Consider the following 22,440-nt stretch of genomic DNA (forward strand, 5'->3'; position numbering starts at 1 on the left):
ATTGAATAGAATTAAGATTCTATTATATTATAATAACAAATTACACCCCATTTTTCTCTTGACTCAATTCTTAATGGAATAGACCAAACAAGGTGTCTGAACATCCCTCAGAGATTTTAAAAGATCCATATTGTTCATGGAAAATGTTCAGCAACCATAAGTGGTTGCTGAACATTTGTCTGCACATTTGTCTGAACTGCAAATCCATGATTCGAATCTCCAACCACATCCCAAAGCTTCTCTGCTGCAGTGAGATCTGGTCATTATGGAGACCATTTTATTTTGCAGGTACTGTATACAGTTATGTAAAGTATTTTTTTTTTCTTGAACATAGTTAGGTGTAGTTATTTTTAGTGACCACAAGGTGGTGCATAACAGCCAGAAAACAAAATGCTCCATACGAAAATGAATAAAACGAATGATCTGTGTCTCACCTGTCAGAAGTAGGATACACTGACTTCTGAAAGTTTCAGTGTTTTTTGTTACACACTTGAAAAATCTAATTAATCAAATTATTGGACAAACATGGTTCACATAGCCAAACAAGCACCACTGACAGTGAGAGGCGTGCGTTGAGGATCATAAAATATGTACCATTTAAGAACTTGAACTGGATCCAATTAGATAGGTTTCTGTTGTCACAGGTGACAGACCCTGTTTTACAAGACTCACTGGCCTCCACCCAAAGCCACAGCGCAGTCAATGAGGAACAATGAACTAGGAGCACCTCAGTGTTCCTTCACTAAGGGTTCTTATTGTTAGACAACTTGTTTTCAGTATTTACTACCTCTACATGGCACTTTACAAAGAGGACAGCCAAGACGACACACCGGAGTGTCCAGTATGCTATGAGATCCTGTCGGGCAGTGTGCGGACTTTAAGCTGCGGACATGTATTCTGTCACGACTGCTTGGTCAAAACTCTGGTCAGCATTAACAGCGATGGAGTCATCAGGGACACAATTGTCTGCCCCATCTGCCGACATCTGACGTTCATCAAGAGGCAAAAAGAATCGCTGGTGGCACTCTCAGCGACCAAGTATCCAGATGAAGAACAGACCCTGGAGGTGCCTCTTCCGACAACGGCGTCGCAGCTCCGGAGCGCACGGCGCGCCTCCGGGGGCAGCTTACTGAGCGGAGTTAACCGGATAGCCCACTGCTGCGGGAGTATCTTTCGACGAGTCCGTCAGGAGAGGTTAATCGGACACAACCACAATGCGTGTCAGATCTTCATCATAAGTGCCCAGGGGCGACCGATGGCAGAGGAGGATGCGCTCGACGTTGTGATGACAGTGGTTCACCCTCAGCGCAGGGAGAGACGCAGGGTTTGCACCACGTCGCGATGCTTGCTCTGTTTGCTGTCAGCCTTTACTGTTCTGGCACTGGTGGCCGCGACTTTACCTTGGATTTTATTGGCATAGTGCTGCTGAAGATGCACAGCATACAGATCCAAGTGGAAACGATTCAAGAACCTTTAGGGACAATGTTTCCTTGGAATTCAACGTTGTTGTGCATGTGAGTTTCACTAATCAGCAATGTATCACGATATCAACTGTGTGTTCAAGTATTCAGTTGTAGTCATATTGGACTGTAGGTCTGTATTGACAAATTAATTAATTTATCTCGATTAAAATGATAACTAAAACAAAGACTTTCATTGGCACATAATGTATATTGCTAAGCAACAGTCTAACTTAAATTTTTGCCTTAACAACAAGATGAATTAGTCATTAAATTGTTGCTCATCATGAATAACAGTCTCCGTTTTGCAGCCTTTTAACCCCAAGTCAACAAACAATCCTTAGACATCGAGGATGTTGTTAAAGAGGCCCGTGTACTGCTGTGTTTCCAAACAGCAGTACACGTGTTTGTGGCCAAACCTGTAAAGCCACAGCCTCCCACTTTTCCAGGTAGAAACATCGCATTGCTCACGCCTTCACACACCTAGTACTCTTTCACATTATGTCACTTTACAAACACAGATTTCAGAGTGTTTTCCTGGGACATCACGTGACAGGCACAAAGCAGCTGATTCTTGGGAACTCAAAGGAACATTAAGTTCACATGTGATCATTTAAAAAAACATAAAATTAGGCACTAGTTTATGTTGACCTGTGGATTAGTCACAATAATATCAACTGGAGCTTGTTGTTGTAGCAAACTATGATCATGAAGCAGGGAATGATGAATCCAACAATAACCTTTGAGTGTTACTGAAGTTTGGAACTGGTAAGAATCCTTTAACCAGTTACTCATAAAGACAGTGTAAAGAGAGACATCTTTGAAGGATCTGTTAGAAATAATTCATGCACCCATGGCAGCCTGAAGGAGATGAGCTGTACCTGTCTACTGTAAGGAGAGACACTGCTTGACTGATTAGATTACCAGAGCCCTTCAGGATAAACTGCATCAGATCAAGACCAAAATATTGAAAGTTAGATTACAATCAGTCACTATTGCAACCATTTGTTAAAAAGATCATTTTCAACAAACTTGCAATTCAAACATTGGCAGTTCATTGTGCATTTTGTGGTTGAGATTTAGGAGAGGTTAGACTCTTCCTCTGTATGAATCACCATAATTTTCAAAACAGTGTACACTCCCATTACCTTCTTGTTGCAATTCTTCACCCACCCTGCTTGGCCAGTTCCGCTAGTTACACACCTCAACAGACTTCTGCTACTTAATCACAGATTTGTTCCTCACATGTTAGTAATGTTAGTAATAATCTGCCGTTTAAGATTTTTTCCTATTTGGCTTTCCTTTCCACACTGACCCAAAAAAATGCATCACATGCTACATGAGAGAAGAAAGAGAGAGAGAGAGTGTAAAGATGGTATCAAAATAAGGTCAAAGACAGAATGAGAAGGCTCAGTGAACAAAATGTTCTAGCTCCTAAGTTAGTAGCAGGATATAAAAGACATGCCTTCACAACAAACCTACAAACTGCAGTGGGTGATGTTTGTTGATGGAAGGAAATAAAGCAGCAATGACCAAGTGGGGTTATTAAAAATGTAGAGTTTAATATATATTTATTTCTGACATTCTGATAAGGATTGCAGGTAGGCTTCACAGTACACACTGTGTTCCACTCATTATGCTAAGCAGAGAATGAAGGGTTGGGCATGGTGGGCTCGACAAGCGGCAGATTTAGTTTATACATTAGTTGTGAAAGCAGAAGGAGGCTGTACATCCACAGGCAACCTACACTCCTCCTCTGTATTGCTCAAAATCCCACAAAAGAGCGCCCATTGCATTTCACATTCTCTCACAATCCCTTGACACGACAGTGATTAACAAAAGGACGTGGTCTGTTAAAAATATTTTCCAAGTGCATGCATGACTCTTTTTGTCCCTTCCTGATTTAAATCCACACAATATGCAAATAAACTTGGCTTTGATTTGGCGCGACATACCTGCAGAAGGTGTCACAGGTATGTCAACATACCTGTGACACCTTGATAAAGTGGAAATAGACCTACAGCCATTAAAAGCTCAATAAAACAATAGAACTGTGTATCATTAGGTGGAAAAAGTTGCTCTAACTAATATGCACTTAAAAACATAGCTGTAGTTAATTTACAGCAGCAACCAAAAATAAAGACTCACATTTTTTGGGAAAGTACAGAAGTTTTTTTTTTGTTGTTGTTTTGTTTGTAGCTTAATTATCACACCTATAATGAATTGAGTGCATGCTTCCAGTGTGGCTGTGAGTTCCAGTTATGATGCCTAAAAGCATTAGAGTAATACTGCCATGTTCTGTTAACAACACATGCCAACAGTCCTGAACTAACTTTATCCCATCCTAACACTCACTTAAGCTGTAGAGCAGTCTACTACTAAAACACCTGCACCAGTCACATTCAGAGATAGTTTTGCCTCTGTGTATGAACATATGGAGCCAGCACACAAAATAAAAACTTCTAACACACATTGATTATTCCTGTTGTTCAAAAGTAACAAAGAGTGAGGGCACTTGCAATTATTGTCATAAAGTTACCACAACTATCAAGATAATCAACATCACCAAAGTCTTCATAGAGATAGTCAGTCCATTGAGAACACACACACTGAGGCATACCATAGATCCCATATTGGGAGTAAGTGAACTAAACCTAGTTTTTGGATTCAACTTAAAAATGCTTTACTATGAATGCAATGGCTTCTTTAAAGTAAATTTGGAAAAAGGCAATTTTGAGCAAATATTTTGGACTAAGGTGGACCAGTAAACTCTGTAAATGTGCTTTAATTAACACCATCACTGCTCTATGAAGATTAGTATTACATAGAAAAGTGATTCTGCTGCATCTCCCATCTGCTAAATTTCAAAATTCTCCAGTGCCTTGCAGTAGCATTAATACCTTTGGAACCTTTTTCATATTTCTCTAGTTCTAACCTCAGTGAAAGCCAGTGCACCAAACAGCCTTCCAAAGTCACTTTATTAGCAAAAACAGAGTCCTTCTGTGAGTGATGTAATCTCAGTATAAATCTATCTGTTCTGTGAAGGCCTCAAAGGTTTGTTATAGAATATTAATGACAAAACAGCAGCCTGAAGATCAAGGAACAGAAAGAAATGCCAGGGATAAAATTGTTCAGCTTTTCTAAATGAACGACATTAGAATATAACATGGAACAAATGCAAATCTACCAATATATAGCCCTCCGCTAAAAATGACAAGGCAGGCAAGGAGAGCATTGAGAAGCAGGTTAGAGGCCCAGGGGAGCTCTGGAGGAGCAACAGAGAGCCACAGCTCAAGTGGAAGTATTTATTCACAGGACAGCCTTTTAATGATGCATTCCTCACATCTGGCATAGGAGAGTGGCACGATTGTCAAACTGTTCTTTTCTGAAGTGTGCCACAAGACACGAAGAAACACAGGGTATATGAAAGAAGAATCTCAGGTCAGAGTTCATTAAATCCCCCCATGTAAAATGCTATGTCTGACAGAAAATTAAGACCCAACTAGAAAATATGGTTTAAACAGCATCATGCTGTGGGGGTTGCTTTTCTATCAACAGGGCAGAGAATCTGGTCAGAGTTGATGAGCACAAGGATGGTGCTAAAAACTGAGAAAACCTGTGAGAGGCTACAAAAGATTGATGACTGGAGTGAACGCTCCCCTTTCAGTGGTATACCAACCCTAAACAAAGAGCGGAATGGCTTACATAAAAACATATTCATGTATTAGTAAGATCTAGACTGAAGAAATACTGGTAAGACTTGGAAACTGAGGTTAACAGACTCTCTATCCAATCTGCCTAAGATTGAGCTATTCTAAAAAAAAAAAAACACAAAAAAACAGAGGCATATAAACCCCCAAAATTATGTCTCTGCATCTTTCCCTTCATTGTTATGCATTGCTATGTTTTGTTCAATAGAACATAGTGAAGTTTGCTGCAGCGAAAAAGTTCAAGATGTAGTAATACTTCTGGAAGGCACTTCATAATTGTCTTGGGTTAAAATTAAAAAATAATTTGGGTATTTCGAGAGTAATGTCTTTCAATGCAGATAGATTTTTTTTAGATGGAGGAATCATAAGTCGATCGTTAAGAGCTAGAACAGGACGGAAGATCTCAGATGAGTTGCTGCAGAGTGAACATTCTGCATGTCTGCTGCAGCACCATAGTAAAACGGTGTAAAAGTGAAGAAGAAAAAAAAAACATGAATCTACAGTACACCTGTTCATTGTGTGCAGGAACAAAATATAACATCAAAATTTTAATCATGTCATTTTCTACACGATAAATATCAGCACATATATTAATATCATTATATGTTCCAGATATGCATTTTACATATAATCTTCCTCTCAATTTTATATACATAAACCTATGTACAGTCTTTGTATTTACACTCAGGGGTCAAAGGTCACTGAACCTGAAGCACTTGAAACAAAGTTAAGAGAGAGAATCACACAAACATAAAGGCAGTGTAGTCCTTCATCCATCATCATCAAGCTGCAGCATCCTAACAGGCGTGAGGGTCAGGATTTACTCTCAGAGGGAAACAAAATTTTAAGATTAACACTTAGGAAATAAAACTAAATCACTCAGAGGCCCTGAATCTGAAGCAGATCAATCACATCGGTTCGTCATGCAAAAACAACATGTTGCTTCTTCCAAACGGAACAACGGGTGCAAGTAGAAAAAGCTTAAATTACAATAACATTCTTCTGATTATGTGCTGGTACAATGTAGAGTGAGTTTAGGTGAGCTTTACCTGTACATGTGTAAACACCTATTTTTTCAGGTGGAGTAAAAATGAAGGGACTTTATTAAAACTGACTTAAATGTTCCATCCTGCATGCAAAGCCTGCCTTAAAGGGCCCAGTGTGTTTCTGATGTGTGCAAAGTTGAATACCCTGTGAGCCCTGCTCCCACTCTATGTTTCAACCTGAGGATTTGCTCCAAACCATGCCAGTCTCCCAAAAGCAACTTATTTGCACAACCTGTGAACATCATATTGCAATTTGATTGCATGTTCTTATAAGGCAAAACAAAATAACTACAAAACGATCGAGAAACGTAGAGCATTGCACCGCGAAACAAAATTACAAAGTAAAGCAAATAAGCAAAAGATAAATCAGTGATAAAAATATTTTTTGATGTAATACTTATTTACGGTATTTCCCAGTCTTTTCTCTTTAAAGGCAACAGTTCATCCACTATGGCATTTTGGTGTTTTTTTTTGTTTGTTTTGTTTGTAGTCACATAAACGTAAAATAAGCAGCTGGGAAAGATGAGTTTCTTTGCAGCCTGTAGCAGATGTGAGGAAAGGTTCATGTTCTGGTTTCAGGTGGGCATTTGGTGAGGCCAGTCAGTGTTTCCACCAGGCCTTGGTGTTGACAGTTCAAAGCATATACAGCCACTGGGACGCTGGTAAATGATGCGTCAGGGTTATAGGTCATAGAATGGTGCTCTGGGGCTCCTCCTCAGGCACAGCGTCCCCCTCTGGAGAGTCTGTCACTGCCAGGGACCTCCTGCAGGGGGCACCGCTGAACTCATCGATGAGGCTGTCCAGATTGACATTGATGGAGGGGATTTCATAATTGAAGATATCTAATGGTGAGCATGATGGGGGGGAAAGGTAAGTGTGAAGAGTGAAATAGTGAAAATGGTAATCGTGAGTGACAAAAAGAGGAAAGGGGAAGGCATATGATGATGATAATGAAGTAAAAAAAATGGAAGAAAGCAGAAGTAATATTAATGCTTCTTATCTGAACTCATAGTGAGTGGCTTAAAGAACTCAGTAGATTATATGTGCTTCACATTCTACACAGGGATGTTTCCAGTTTGATGTTAACTGTAGCAAACAGTTAGTGTAGGGAAAGTGCCAAAAGTATTCACACTCCACAAACTTTCTCACATTTTGTCACATTGTAACCACAAACTTTATTGTATTGCAACGTCCACAAAGTAGCACATCATTTTGAAGTGGAAAGGATACATGTCTACCAAAGGCATAAAATCTGAAAAGTGTGGCATATGTGTTTATTCTGCCACCTTCATCTGAAAACCATTAATAAAACTTTCTTAAGACGACATCTAATTAATAAATTGTAACTCAGTATAAACCCAATTGTTCCATCAAGGCCTCAGAGTTTTTTAAGGGAATATTAATAAGCAAATTCTATCATAAAGACATAGGAATACATTCAACAGGTAAGGCATGGTTTTCAATTAGTTTAAAGCGGGGAGACGTTTTAGTCAGTCTAAGCCCAGACCTAAATGACAGTAGAATAGAACTATCCTTTATCGTCCCACAGTGGGAAAATTCAGTTATCACATCAGCTAATTAAGGTGGGACCACCATGTTCACACAAAAGTTAAAAAAAATTGAAATAAGAATAACATACTGTGCAGTATGCACAAATTTACAACATAAGAACAATGGTATGCTGTAGTTATTTAAAAATAGCCTTTTCAATTGAGAATCTGTTGAAAAACTACTGTTGTCTAAGATTGAGACTGAGTTATTTTCTAACTTTTTGGAATTTTATTTGCAAAAGAATTATTAAACAAGACCGATGTACTGCTTTGTGTAATTTCAATCACATAATCTCAATAAAATAAATCTGAGAGGCTTTTGGCTAGAAAATGACAAAATGTGACAAAGGTTCATGGGATGATAATATTGTAAGGTAAAGTATGTCACAGCTTTTTGAAACTTCAAAGAACAGCAACACATTTTTTGTCAGCAAAAAAAATCCAACAACACAGTGACACACCACACGTCTACAACAACAGCCAAAACACAGAGGCAACAAGATGTGTGTGTGGAACTCTGTGGAGAAAGATGGCACCGAGACACCAAGTGGCTTAAAGTAACAATGGAAATCTCATTAATTCTGCTCATAGTATTTGCAGAAACTGTCGCTAATCTAGTGTGTTGCACCGTTTACTGGAAGCCACACGTCCAAACAGACTGATGACTATTCCTGTGTAGGAATGAGGTGGAGCGTGGTAAGAGGAAGCAGAGGTTATAAAAAGCAATGAACCTGCCGAGTAGAAGAGCAGGAGGGGGTCGGGGGTTACCTGAAGACCCCCGAAAAAAGTGGCAGGGGGATTCCTGCCGCCATGGTACTTGGAAATAAAAAGGCACAAGAAGGGAGCAGGGGGCTGCTTTAGGATGGACCTTTGTAAGCAATGGTTACTGCAATGTGAGCTCAGTGTGGTGCACTCTGGGAAATCCTTGAGCCATGCACCACTGGTTGACCAACAAAGTGCAAAGATACAATATTGCTGTTAAGAGGGTAATAGAAGATCTGATTTAGAGCTGAGGGTAAGTGTTTGAGGCAGGCTGCAGGAAACCCCAGAGGCATCCACACTACGAGGCCAGGCAGTGAGATGGAGTGCATGGGGCGAGGGGCGGTCTGGCTTACCCTAAAAGTCCCCCTCACACTTAGCCCACACTGAATCCCTGGCCTCACACAGCTGCAAAGTACACAGTAGTAGCAAGGGGGGGACAAGAGAATGATAAATATAACAAAAAAAAAAGATTGGTATATATTAACAAAGCACCTCATAATCAGAACATAATACTGTAAATATAATGTGGGATTCTCTGGCTATGTTTCCATGTCTGCTCACAGGGAGAGACACTTGTCTTGAGCGAACTGTGTAAGCCTCTGACCTACCTCTGCCGCATGGGGGGGGTCTGGGCAACACAGATAAACAGAGAGCACATGATGAATCTAATGGCAAACTTCCATACAAGCAGGACGAGCTATGCTGTTTTGATGTTTCCACTGGTTACCCAGAAACATCATCACATAACACAAGCAATGAATACATAGGTTAGGAGATCCGCTCACTACAGCGCAAAAATACTAATATTCACATTGCATAATTCTCAAGTGTCTGCGTTTAAGAGGCCACTTTGTTATTTCATTCCGATTTTTGATTGGGAGGAGTCATTTAAAGGGACAAGGGGTCTTCTGTGTCTACAGTCCTAAAGGGTCCTACACTCGTCCACCATCTCCATTGGACAGAGCCACAGCGAGTCTGAGAGCGGGCCGCTGCAGCCCCACCTGTGGTGGCGGTGGGGAGGTTGTTTCCAGAGGCTGGTATTTACCTGTAGACATGCTCTCTCCAGGAGACAGTCCATCCAGGAGGTCCTGCTCCAGAGGCTGAGGGACTGGAGCCAGGGGTGGGGGTCCTGGGGGTGGCTGAGGAGGGGGCAGGCTCGGTCTCTGCCTAGGTTTAGGGGCAGGCCGGGACTTGGTGAGTGTCCCAGAGAGGGAGGGCGGAGATGATAGCGAGTGGGTTGGCCCGAGTGGAGTCTGTCCAGGGGAGGACGGCGGTACTTGCCCTGGAGGACAGGTCAGTCCGTACGGGGAAGGGGTGCTGGGAGGTGTAGGGGACAGGCTTACAGGTGATGGCTGACCTGTGGACTGGTCAGACATCCCTCCAGACTGGGCGTAAGGGACCTTTGGAGGCACAGGGGCCAACTTCTTGGAACCTAAAATCACAGAGAGCATTTTCATTACTTTGAATATATCAATACAAAACATTTGTAGGTTTTGAGAGCCAGTGAGAGCTCACAGCAAGAGAAGTACCAACCTTTGCGCAGGGCGTGAGGGCTGTGCTCAGTTGAGTGGGGGGACTGGCTGCTGCTCTGAGGGCTGCAGCTGGGGGGCACTGTTGGACTTGCCACCTGGATGCCTTTGTGTCCAATCACAGGGGAAAGCTCTTTACTCTTTAGCGAACTGAAAAGTAGGCAGATATTATTATCTGAACCAGAATGAAAACAGCAAATCAGTAAAAAAGAATAGAAAGAAACTGGACTGTCTGCTTTATGTCAACACCAAAACACCCATAACCACCATCATCACCATCACTTGGAACAGATAAATTAGACTCATACCAGAATTAAAAATGGGTTCTGAAAATTACAATATATGAAGAACAAAAACACAACTAACAGTTAAAACTTGACAGTCATAAGACTACGGAGATGTTTAAAGTAAATAATTTTAGAAATTCAAAAAAGCCTCAAAAATAGTTGTTATAATTGTGCAAAGCTGCAACATTTTCCAAATATGTACACTATGTATGACATGAAAAAGCAGGGGAAACTGATTTTTCTTTTCATTTTTACCTACTAAATACATTGGCATGCAATACTTTATTGAAATAAACTGAGTAGTCAAATTTTTGTAGACCTGTAAATCATTGTAGATCCAAACAGGTTGATATGTGACTTATTAAAAATGACATAAATACAATTTTCTTGACTTTTTGATATTGAATGATTTTATTTATTTTCTTGGTTAGATGTATTGTTACTACTCTTTCTTAAAAAAATGTTACATTTAGATTCCATTTTTTTTTCAAAAGTGTGCTAATTGTAAGTAAGTGGAAATTTGCGGTCCTATTGACTAAGAACTTATAAATAAAAGCAAAAAACAAAAGCGGACAATAGGAGACATATACTTTTGTGTTGAACCTACAACACAGAGACATTCAGAGGGCCAAGAATGGCCTACATAAAGCACAAATTATGAGAAAAATTAGTGGTTAGACAAAATGTCTCATTGTTAACTCCCTCAGTGACTGGAGGTTAAATACAGATTTGCAGCCTTCATTTGAGATTGTTTGTTAAAATTGCAGTGGGAAGGGTCAATACAGCATCAAATTCAAATAATTTCTTTATTTACATTTGGCTTGATTGTAGTTTTATTTCAAGCTAGAAATCAATGGCATCTCAATGTTTTGTCTCATTAATGTTTCAGTTTTTTCTGCAGTGTGTTGCAGATTGAACACACAGATTAGGATACATACTAACAAACAGAATAAAGTTGACCAGGGAAGTTGTGAAATATGTTGAGTTCGTAACATCTGCATCTAGTGTCAAAACAAATGAAAGAATGGTCCAGTCTATACCTGTAGTAGGTTTATTTTATGCCACCCTCATGATTTCACCTGTTCTGTGTGCTGTACTCTTCAGACAGATGTCCAAACAAAAACAATGAGCTGTGCAGAGAAAAGCTAAAATGATAGTCATCAAATTTTATGTTTAAAGCAAACCACTACATTTACAAAGCTGAAAAATGATGTTTCTCAATGTTTTTTAAGCAGACAATTAACTTGAAGAACATTATGTTATGAGGTAAAAAATATCAACAAGTCATATCAACATAAAGAATAAATATGTTATGTTATCACTATGGCAAACTTCAACGTGAATAATTTTAGGAGGAACAAGACATGCTCTTACAGAAGATGAAAATATGTGGAGTCACATATTCATGAAAAAGTCCTAGTAAAACCATTGGAATATCAGTTGCTCTCGAGAAGTATTGTAGCATTTAAAACATCAGTTTTCAGATTGGCATATTAGAATAAATAACAAAACTAGTTTAAGTAATTTAATGCCTAAAAAATGACTTTAAAAATGTATTTGAAAAAGCTTTAAAGCTTCAGTTTTTAGGTAGTTGGCCTGCAAAGCATTGATTTTAATGTCGCCTCTGTAGAGGCAAACTGCAGTTCTTAAACAAATTAGATCAGTGTCACCGGTAAAAATAAACTAATAAATAAATAAAAAATTATTGACATTTTCAATTTCCCAGGAAAAATTATGCTAGAACAATGACGAAATTCCATTTTATGCTTTTATATTTTTGTATGTCATAAATCAAGGTTGTCCAAGGTCAGACCGCAAGGGGTGGCATCCTTTATGTTTCAGTTCTCTCCCTGGTGGCAGTTGCTACTTACTCAACATGTTGTCATTGTTCAGCAGAGCCCTGATAACGAGCCAGCATTTGATCCAAGTGAGAGAACTAATCCATGAACCCCCCTGATATAAATTACATTTGGCTTTTTTCTGTGTGTTGAGTTTGTGTTTCAGCTAAATTTCTAACCACAGCAAATCTCCATCGAGCTCGGACATTGGTGAGATTTTTGTTATTCGAATTTTACCGAGACGTTGTGTGTCACAACCAGGGGTGTGATTGGGATGACAGAGTTGTGTCAGGTTGATTCATATTCTCTTTTCTTTGTGCAAGTAAAACCGACAAAACAAGTTAGAAAAAGGGCGAAAGTCAACATTAAGCTTCAAATTATGAGCTTTGCGGAAATATGCTTTTGCTCAGGCATCTAAATACTTAAAAATGCTTTGAATGAGGTGGTTAAAAGACACTGTAGACTTCAAAATTGAAACAGTCAAATATCATTTGAACTGCTCTGGTTGGAGAGACACCCCACTTCAAACACTTTTCCAGACAAATTGAGAGTCAAAGAACCAGAAGTCAACTGAAAGGGGAGGGGTGAAAAAGCAAAAAGCAAAATCTGAGCCGGCGAGCTAGAAGAGAAAAACAGCTGGAGCTCTGTGATGCACCCACAGTGGCCACAGGAGTGTTGTATTTACCTAGTCAGCCTGGGGGGTCCTCTCTCTCTGGCACATGGACAGGCAGCCCACGGCGGGGGTGGGGGAGCGGACGAAGGGAGGCTAGGGGGGTTGCTGTGACTCTGGTCATGGCGGGTTAGTAGCAAGGGGGTTTTGACATAGAGTGGAGAAGCGTTAGTGTCGAGCGGAGGGGCTTGTGACAAGTCACCTGGCGGGCTGTGCTTGGGGAAGTGCAGACAGCTAGGTTTGGGGTTTGAATTGATGTCGAGTGACGAGGAGGAGGAAGAAGAGGAGGAAGAAGGGGGCGGGGCGGGAGGAGTGAAGCCAGACCAGCGCACTGGGGGTGGTGGTGAGCCAGGGGGCTGGGACTCGGGACCTGGTGCCACAGGACGAGCGCAAGGTGGGGGTTTGGGATAAAAGTGGTGGGGGATGGAGTGGCACGAGGAGGAAGGGTAAGGAGGGGGTGGCCGGTCCTCCCCAGGGGTTGGGTGGGCAAAAGAGGTGTCTGGCCGATTGAGCGACACGTTCTCTGAGCTGTAGACATTAAGAGAATAGACAGCACAAATAAAACAGCTCTAGTGGTTGAACAGGGAATCGCAGTGGAGAAATAAAGAATAATAAAGCTGCTGCCATGATTCGGTGTTAGTTGGTCTGTTGCTCAAACACGGTGTAAAAAAAAAAAAAAAAAGCATTTTAGGCAAAGGTTATGGCACCAGCCATCGGACACAGCCAGCCCAGTTCAAAGTGCAAATACAAAGACAAGCGCAAAGAAAAAGCAGAAAAAAGAATGTTTTATTGGCAAAGGAAAAGAATACAGCGTGTAACACTTCCTCTGTGATCATCTTGTGTCTGAACACTGCAGAGAGCTCTGAGGATCTTTCTCTGTGAGCCAAAGTGTTCATCCGCATCTCACAATATTATCAAGCGGATCTCCTCACTGCTGGAAATGGAAACCGGAATTCGCAATATATGACTTGTTTGCATCCCAGGTCCTGCAGTCAGCCCAGGGCAGTGTGAAACAGACACAAAACCCTTTCAATGGCTGAAAGAGCTGCGGGAAATGAGGATAAAGCAAGCCAAACCAGAAGCCAAATTATCTCGTCTGCCACATGGGCCGAAAAAAAAAGACTGAGGGTTGATTATTCATGTGCTTGAAGGTGATAATGAAAGCCCAGAAATGTAGAAATGAGTGTGTCAAAACAGAAAAAAAATAAATGAACTGCAAGCTAAAAAGCCAAAGCATTACTGACAGACAGGATATTTTAGCATGCTTGCAAGGACCAAAAAAATGTAAGCTTAGCGCCATTTACAGAGATCCAAATTCACCACAGAATTTGGACAAAAAGAAAATTACACAGTCACGAATACATGACAAAGAAGTGAAGAGAGCACTTAATGCAGAGAGAGAAACAGAACAGAATTAGACTGAAACATCGTGGAGACGTTGCAAATCAATGAAAAAATGGGTGACACATCCTCTCATCTGAGAATGCTTATGGTGGTGATGATGGTGGTGAAAGTAAGAATGACCTGCTGTGAATACGTGAGCAACAAGGGGACAGCCTCCCTATGGCAACTTACCAAACCCTTTCTCCAAGCGGCGGCGTGGCGGAGGGTGAGGTGGCGAGCTCGCCGGGTTGCTCGGGGATGAGCGTGTCAGCGGGGGAGCCGGGTCCTTGCATGCCAGGAGGGGTGGAAGAAGTCTTGCGCGTCAGCGTGGAAGAACCCTTGCGAGACACCCAGGAGGTATCCATCACTCTGACGCCCATACTGGTGAGAAACACGAGAGTCACATACGTCGGTGGCAACATTAAAATGAATTTAGCTGGGACAGGGAGGGAGGGAAAGAAGTAGGAACAACGGAATGATACAGTACCTTTGTATCTTCCTAATGCTGCGTTAGCAGGGGAGATAAGAGGCAAAAGGGATATGAGGTCATAAGTGATGAAGATATGGTTCACAACACAAGAGTAGAAGACAGAAGATGAGACACTCTGGCGGTGGTCAGGGAGAAGGGATGTTCGGGAGGTGAGAGGAGGTTTACGACAACAACTGACTACTATGGAGAATCCAGTTCATTTTCATACATATTCATGACTTGAAATGAGCTAAAACTAATCCTAGCTGTCTTTCAGTATTCTGTATCTATTACTGCTTTACGAACTTGGTTTCTTATTTATCATCATTTTTGTCTTTGCACTGGCGGAGTGAATGAGTCAGGCCAGGTGACGCACTAGCCAGACTGTGAGGGAGGAGCTTGGTGTGGGAGGACATGAAGATAAGTCAAGAAAAATATTTCCCTGAAAAAAAAAAAAGAACTAGCAGCCCTCCATCAGCAGCTTGTTGCTATAGAGACAATGATACTAAGGCAATTCAGACCCCCGGTGTTGATGAATCCTGAGAACATGAAGGTGTATTTCTATGTAGGAGAATGATAAGTGGGCAGATACTAGGATGCTCATCTCTCTGTCACATGTGAAGGTTTCAGACACATGAGGCACAAAATGTAGATTTTCTTAATGTTTTCTGAATGTTTCTCCACTTAAGCACATCTATTCAATCTCAGATGCATGAGACGAGGATAAGAAGAAAGGGAGAAAGAGAGAGAGCGAGCGAGCAAGGTGGGCAGGAGAAAAGCAGCACTTGCCGTCATACCCGTCTTTCTTGTAAAACTCCAGCATCATGTTGTCAGTGGCGACACTCAGTGGGCGTCGGCTCTGGTCGTGCTGCTGCTGCTTGCGTTCCGACTGGTCCATGTCTGGTGAGGGCATGGAGCTGTAGTTGGAGTTGTGGTTGGTGTGAATCGGGCTCCCGTAGCAGCCTGTCAGATTGAACTCGATCTCTGCGGCACACACAGGCACACAAATCAGCAAACTGTAACACAGGGCCATCTAAAAGGATTTCAATCCAAACACATTTTCTTGAGATTTCACATTGTAGGGTAACACTAACTAGTACGTGATTGTAAAACAGAAGGAAAAGGAATCTGTGATGTTCAAATTGTTTTAACCAAAAGAGATCCAAAAAGCTGGATGTATTCAGGCGCAACTGAGTTGATACTCAAAATCCACTTTTTGCAGTTACAGCTGCAAGTCTTTTGAGTTATGTCTCTATCAGGTTTGTACATGTGAACACACCTTATTCCTGCAAAACATGATTTTGGATTTTGATGTGGCCTTTGACTGGGCCACTATAACACATCTGTACCAGTATGTTTAGGCGTGTTGTTCTTTTGGAGGTTGTTTCAGTCAGTATTTCAGTCAACAATGGATTTTTTCAAGCCACTCTTCCAAACAGGCCTCATTTATAGACTGTGTGACTAATAGATGTCCTAATAGATAACACATTCTGCCACATCAGTCTCTTGGCTGTTTCTCAATCATTTTCTCCTCGCCAGGCTTGTTAGTTTAGGTAAGTAGCCATGTTAAGACCATTTGTTCCTTGGTCTTCAAGATGTTCAACATTGGTCAGCAGTGTTCTGCAAGAAACGTTTTACATAACAGATGTATTTATACTCAGATTAAATTGCAAGGAGGCGATTACAGCTATCAGTAAAGGTAGGATACGTTTACACAACTTTTTGATTCACGTCATATATCATTTCTCTTTCATATCTACGTGCTAGATGAGTCCAGTACACCCATACACAGACTTTTATTTATCCAAGCTGCAGAAGATATAGATGACTTTTTGTATTATAAATACAGTATTGACATTAATGTAATATGTTGCAAACATAAAGAAAAAATGGGTTTGCACTGTGAATTGTCTAAATAAGAGTTTCTTCAGATGTGTTGTTTCTGATCTAGAAATACTGATAGTTTTCTCATCTAATACACAGAAGCAAAGAGGGCAATAAAATAAGGAAGAATCTTCACCAAGGTGATTTGATAACCCAGTATAGTTGCATAGCTACAAACTATGTTTCCTAGACTCATTATAATGGTGCCTCCTGTACGTATTAATGTAATTCTGACCTCCAGGGAAGAACCAATCAGCATGCTGAATAATCGGCTCAATGATGCCAACAATCTGCAGAGAAACAGTGGTCATCATCTCCGTCATGTTCCTAGAAAGAGAAAGATAGCGTCTTGTTCACGTGCAAATCAGGCCCAGCATTTAAATAAATCAATAATGCAGCAGGAATACATACGGTTCTGTTTGAGTCCACAGCAAGTTAGGTCCGAGGACAATGGCCATGTTGCCAGGAGTCATTTTGTTCGAGTCCTGGTATTCACTCAGTTTGGCTAAAAATTTTATAAGATATCTGCAAGATTGGACAAAAAAGTCCAAAGTCAAAGTGACATATTCTTTCCAATTCTTAAGCATTTTTTTTCTCATTTGTAAAAAAAGTCATAGCAGTTTGCAGTCATGTTATTGATAAGATAAATTACAATCTTTATTATTACACGCAGGGAAAAATACAACAGTCCTTGCCTTCAGGTGGTCAATACTGAAACAGACTGATTATACTGCCTGCTTTTAAACCTGCTTTAACTTTTAAGGAGGGAATAAATTTAGAAAGTCAGAAAGAATTTTAGGGAAGATTTATACATAATCGTATTATGAACAAGATAATCTATGTGTGACATTGTGATTGGCTTACAAAACCATTCAATATGCTAAAAAAATGACAAACAGTTCACCTAAAATTGTTTAGGTTGTCTGTGGGGAGTTTCTCACATACTGCCATTAAGGCTTGCAGTCTCTTGTCCATATCTTGAATGCTGTGGAAATATTAATGACAAAAATTTAATTCTAACATTTTTTTTTTGTTCCACGTTTTATTAAATGTCATCATTCTTTATGAAGACTTTGGACTACTTTCTAGTCATCATAGCCAATGGCGTAATCCAAGAAATGTTTTTTAACGAGAGAAAATCAACTCACTTGGAGGCCTGAATCCATTCATCATAAAGTTCAGTGGTCATTAGTGGCTCAGGGAGTTCACGGAGGTATGATTTCAGGGCCCCTGCGGACGTAAAAAAATGGAAAAAGGAGGGAAAAAATTGGTCAGCTCTCTCAGAGGGTGGAGGGATGTTTTCTTTCTTTTTTCTTTCTTTCAAGAGCTTGTGAGGCCATGCTCCATATTCCCTCTCCTCCAGCGGGCCCTTGTAGTTAGTACAGCTGCCAGATGCAGTTCTCTCAACACAGCTTTCATGTTCATATGTTTAAAAGACAACGTTATCTGGTCAGGATTATGGCGAGTCTTTAAACAGCTTCTTTCAACCCTGTTATAGTGCTATTAAAAAGTTCTAACACTGCTTTTATATTTCCTTTTTTCTCACTTCACAACCATTTCAGTATATTTTATTGAGGTTTAATGATTATTTCAGCACAGAGTAGTGCATAGCAGTGAAGAAGTGACTGAACTCTGTGAATGACCATGAGTAGGTAGGTCTGCAGTTGCGTCATGCTGTTGTTAGGTTTAGTAGTGCTCTATAAGATGGTCAAAGTTCTGGCTGATGTGTTTAAGTTCTCTACAACTCTTCCCTGATCTGCCTCGTGTGTTTGTTGGTATTTACTGTGGTGTGCTTGCTAATGTTCCCCAAATAAATTTCTGAGGCCTTCACAGAACATGGAAAGATTCCTAAAGGCAATTGACTTTATTTATTTAGTGGGAATCAGAGTAAAGGGGGTTGAACATGCACTTCTTTGTCAAATTTAGGAAGCTTCAAAAAAGTACCTTTAGATTTGTGGTTGTTATGTAACAAAATTTGGCTACAAACAATTACCTTTCTCAGCTTCTTATGTCCAAAATCCACGAGGAAATAAACTGAAGAACAAATCTTTTTCCACATGAAGATCTTATTTTCATGTGTATTTTATTCCTAACCATCCACAACAAATTCCCGAAGGACTTTGAATATGTGTGTGAGTGATGTTCACCTGCGATGGCGTGAGGGTCAGAGGAATACTCCTGGACGTCAAGAACTCCACAGTCCAGTGAAGCTTTCAGCTTCTTCAGCTTGGAGGCAGATGGAGCCACTCTGAAGAGGCCCTGCACACGACGCACCGGGAAATTACATTAACATAACATATACAACTAAACTCACACCCACAAGGTGTACGTTTTGTATGAGAGTGTGGGTGTGTTTGTGCTGTACCTCCTCTTGCATGCCACATTCTAACAGCATGGTGACACAGGCCTCAATGGGAAATGCAATCTCTCTCCCACTAATATTCAGGTGCTCCTCCAGAGACTTGCCAAATGATGGCTTCTCCACCCACGCCTCTGCAGCACAAAGCAAAACACAGATGTGAGACAACGCAAGTTGCAAATATCCCATGTTCACAAAGAAAAATTTCGAGAAGATAAACTCTAAAAATGTGAACAATGTATGCAAATTAATTCAGTCTTGAGTTGTGTTTAAGCCAGTATGCTTTAATTACTACAGTATATAATTATTGCTAAATTATGGAGTCATTTGACATCTCGGAGAAATTAAGCTCTCTTTTATATGCTGCCGTTATGTAGCTTTAGGTGCAGAAACAGAACAGAGCTCTACTCAGACACCTCCACACTCTGTGGATGACTCACCTTGTTGAGCTTTAATCTGGGGCAGGACACTGTGAAGAATTTCTAATGACTTCCTGTGATACTCTGCCTGTGTTTCTATTAGCTAGAGAGGGGTGAAAGAGAAAAGGCAATCACAACACGCAGAAATGCATATACAATGCCGAAAAAGGTATTCATAAGCTTGAACTTTAAAAAAAAATTTTTTTACATTTTCTCATGTAAAACAACTTCTTATATATTTTTCTGGGATTTTATGTGATATACCAAAAGAAAGCAGATCAGATTTTAATTAAGCTTTTTTGTTCTGCATGCAAAACACCTTGTGTATCTACAGTAGAAGTTAGTACCTCACAACACACTGAACACAGTGGACATCCCTATAATGAAAGGGTGGTGGCAGCATCTTGCTGTGGGAAAACATTTCTTAATCTGATCAGAATTAATTTGAGATGGATGAAGCTAAATGCATGCTGATTTTGCATGACTCTATACCAAGACTTGAATATTTTTTATTCTGAGATGATCTCCATCCAATCCGCTTGAGCTATTTTTCAAAAAAAGAACGGGCAAACATGTCTGTCTATATAGATGTGTGAAGATAATAGAGATCTAATTCACTAGACCTGCTGCTGTAATTGCTGCAAAAACATATATTATTAGCTTGCCGGGGTTAATACATATTAATGAGTAACTTATTTTTTCTTCATAATTATGCACTATTTTGTTTTAGTCCCTCTGAAATCCCAGGAGACTACATTATGGCTATAATGAGATAAATTGTGTAATAGATCATGGTGGATAAATATTCTCTAATAGTCTCATTAAAAGACATACTTGCTTCTGTGTGTGATTTTGAGTAAAAGGAAAACAAAAATCAGGAGCTTAAAAATGTGATTTACTTACTGTCTGGAAGTAGCTTGCATAGTCTATTTCTTTGGCCACAAAATTGTACATATCTGCCGACAGCTGATCCTAAAAATTAAAGTAGAGAATTAAAGATCCCGGCAGCGTGGTCCATTTATGTCTAATGTGTTCACAACATTTATAAATCAGAGAGGGAAAGACACCAAGGAGGACATGATTAATGATTTGCTCTGTCTGGTGACTCACTCTACAAATCTCCATCCTATTGGCTGTTTCCTCCATCTCCTCTCTGAGGGACTCGGACTTGGCGCCGGGCTGCATTGTGCTTGGATGGCTGGATGACTTAGATGACTGCTGATATCTGCGGCGGGGGGAAAAAAAACACGAAACTGCTGCTCTGGATATGTCGTGTCTCCGGCACATTTTTTACCGTGAGTGTTAAATTAACAGGAGCGGATTGCAGCCTGGGATTTAAACATAAATTTCTTTCACCTTGTTCGTGCTGAATCCATGTCCAAAACAAGTTTAGCTAAGTGCTTTCTCTGTTTCTGGATGTTGGGAATATCCACCTACAGATGAAAATATCAGTAGTTGTGAGGTAAGGGTTGAGAAATAAAGTGCATAAGGCTGAACATTTGTATTACTTTCACCTCTGCTAGCACATAAAGCGGCTCCACCACATCTCTTTCTATTTGGAGCTCAAACTGCAGCAGCTCCTGAGCCAGCTTGTCTTCTGTGTCCCCACACAACTTCAGCATCTTTCTGTTACATGGCAACCAAGAGAATACGATCAATAACATAGAAAATGTTCATCAAGAAAGAAAGGAAAAAAATTTAATTGGTAGATGACTGTGTGCATTACCCCAGGAGAGAGTCATCACCCAACACCGCTGATCCCTCCTCCATGCACTGTGCCAAGATTGTGAGCGGAAGCTTTTTCTGACAGTAAAGAGAGAGATAACATTACGAAGACATCATCGTCAGTCGCCGTGCAGCTTTCCATCACAGTCACAGAAGCGGGCACTCACAGAAGGTGACTTGACAGATCTCTTCTCAGTGTCAGTGCCCTGCTGACCCTGCAGGCAGGCGGTCAGTTTCTTGTGAGTGCCATGTGTCACCTGCTTGACCAGATCCAGACGCTTCTCCACCTGCACACAGGCGCCCACACGCAGGAAGCAGCTGAGTGCTAATGTCTGCACGAAGACGCAACGTTGTTCTCACAGCTACACATCTGTCACCGCTCTGCAAGCTTAACAATTCATCATGAGTTTACATTTCAAATCAGCATCATGATAACTGCCTCAGGGTATTAAAACTTTCTAAGATGTAATCACTAAAATTTTATGTCATGCCACTTCTACAGTTTAAAATTTAAATGAGGTGTGCCAGAAATTTCACTTGCTACATGTAGTAGTGCAGCGCTTTCATTATAAATAATGCTGTACAGCTGACTGAAAAATAAATCTTTTTTTTTTTACTTAGTTACAAGTAATTAGGAATATTTCTAATTCCAAAAATCATTGACTCTAGAGGGCAGCAAGGGAGAATTATTGACAAAGTCCTGGGAGATATTTAAATTATCCAGAATTAAACAAGACATCACACAAAGAATAAAACAGAAATAAAAACACACACACACCCATTAATAAAACTAATTATGAAGTATCTGTAAACAAAATTACCCTTCAAAAAATATAAATCACCACAATGTAAATTATCAAGCTCATTTGAAATGATTGTGCAATTAATTGATTAATTGCTTATTATGACAGGCTTAAGCGGAATTGGAAAACTGTCTCCACTCTCAGCAGATAGACTAATAAACTAGCTAACATTGGTTTGCTTTACTCCCACTGTTGCTTTATAAAGAACAAAACTGTGGAGTTGTCAACTCTCACTCTACTGGAGTGAGAGTGGAGCTTTTCTTATATTTCTCACTTCCTCACTCTGTTGAGATAAATCTCACAACAAATAAGAAAGGTGCAAACACATAAAAGCAAACCACTCTTCTCCACACCACAGGCAAAAATATAGAATAAAATAAAGTTAGTAGTTTTCAAATGATTATTACATAATTAGATGATTTTACTTTGATATTCAGTCAATTTATCTGCTTGAATATAGGAGCTGCATTCAGCAATTTTTGTAGACTTGCTGTTCATAACTTTTCAACTAAAACAGTGCTAAGGGTGGGGCTCCTTTATTTTCAA

At 40.3% G+C, this 22,440-nt stretch overlaps 2 protein-coding genes across 4 annotated transcripts in view; one reads left to right on the plus strand and one right to left on the minus strand.

Annotated features, from left to right (window-relative positions):
- Nucleotides 1-594: 594 nt before the first annotated feature.
- Nucleotides 595-5,289, plus strand: rnf222 (ring finger protein 222). Its single transcript, XM_023348906.1, has one exon. It carries the CDS (start codon nt 794-796, stop codon nt 1,418-1,420), a length of 627 nt encoding a protein of 208 aa, XP_023204674.1. The 5' UTR covers nt 595-793; the 3' UTR covers nt 1,421-5,289.
- Nucleotides 3,630-22,440, minus strand: part of LOC102227258 (rho GTPase-activating protein 44) — a 30,316-nt gene continuing 11,505 nt past the window's right edge. The window contains exons 3-23 of one of the 3 annotated variants that reach the window (XM_005801471.2): nt 21,259-21,378; nt 21,093-21,169; nt 20,881-20,992; nt 20,723-20,799; nt 20,477-20,591; nt 20,270-20,338; nt 19,388-19,469; nt 18,954-19,081; nt 18,736-18,847; nt 17,737-17,818; nt 17,493-17,573; nt 17,000-17,113; nt 16,824-16,915; nt 15,502-15,688; nt 14,723-14,740; nt 14,428-14,616; nt 12,868-13,380; nt 10,062-10,207; nt 9,574-9,960; nt 8,882-8,933; nt 6,976-7,058 (exon numbers count right to left, since the gene is read on the minus strand). In XM_005801471.2, coding sequence (XP_005801528.1) covers nt 8,926-8,933; nt 9,574-9,960; nt 10,062-10,207; nt 12,868-13,380; nt 14,428-14,616; nt 14,723-14,740; nt 15,502-15,688; nt 16,824-16,915; nt 17,000-17,113; nt 17,493-17,573; nt 17,737-17,818; nt 18,736-18,847; nt 18,954-19,081; nt 19,388-19,469; nt 20,270-20,338; nt 20,477-20,591; nt 20,723-20,799; nt 20,881-20,992; nt 21,093-21,169; nt 21,259-21,378 — 2,709 coding nt within the window. In that variant the 3' untranslated portion in view covers nt 6,976-7,058; nt 8,882-8,925. Of the gene's footprint in view, nt 7,059-8,881; nt 8,934-9,573; nt 9,961-10,061; nt 10,208-12,867; nt 13,381-14,427; nt 14,617-14,722; nt 14,741-15,501; nt 15,689-16,823; nt 16,916-16,999; nt 17,114-17,492; nt 17,574-17,736; nt 17,819-18,735; nt 18,848-18,953; nt 19,082-19,387; nt 19,470-20,269; nt 20,339-20,476; nt 20,592-20,722; nt 20,800-20,880; nt 20,993-21,092; nt 21,170-21,258; nt 21,379-22,440 lie in introns of all 3 variants that reach the window. The other 2 variants (XM_005801469.2, XM_005801472.2) reach the window with 2 other exon arrangements.

The sequence above is a fragment of the Xiphophorus maculatus genome, chromosome 16, assembly GCF_002775205.1.
Source record: "Xiphophorus maculatus strain JP 163 A chromosome 16, X_maculatus-5.0-male, whole genome shotgun sequence".
Lineage (NCBI taxonomy): Eukaryota > Metazoa > Chordata > Actinopteri > Cyprinodontiformes > Poeciliidae > Xiphophorus > Xiphophorus maculatus.

Coding starts and splice junctions, on each gene's coding strand:
- rnf222 (XM_023348906.1), top strand. CDS start 794: ATGGCACTTTACAAAGAGGACAGCCAAGACGACACACCGGAGTGTCCA.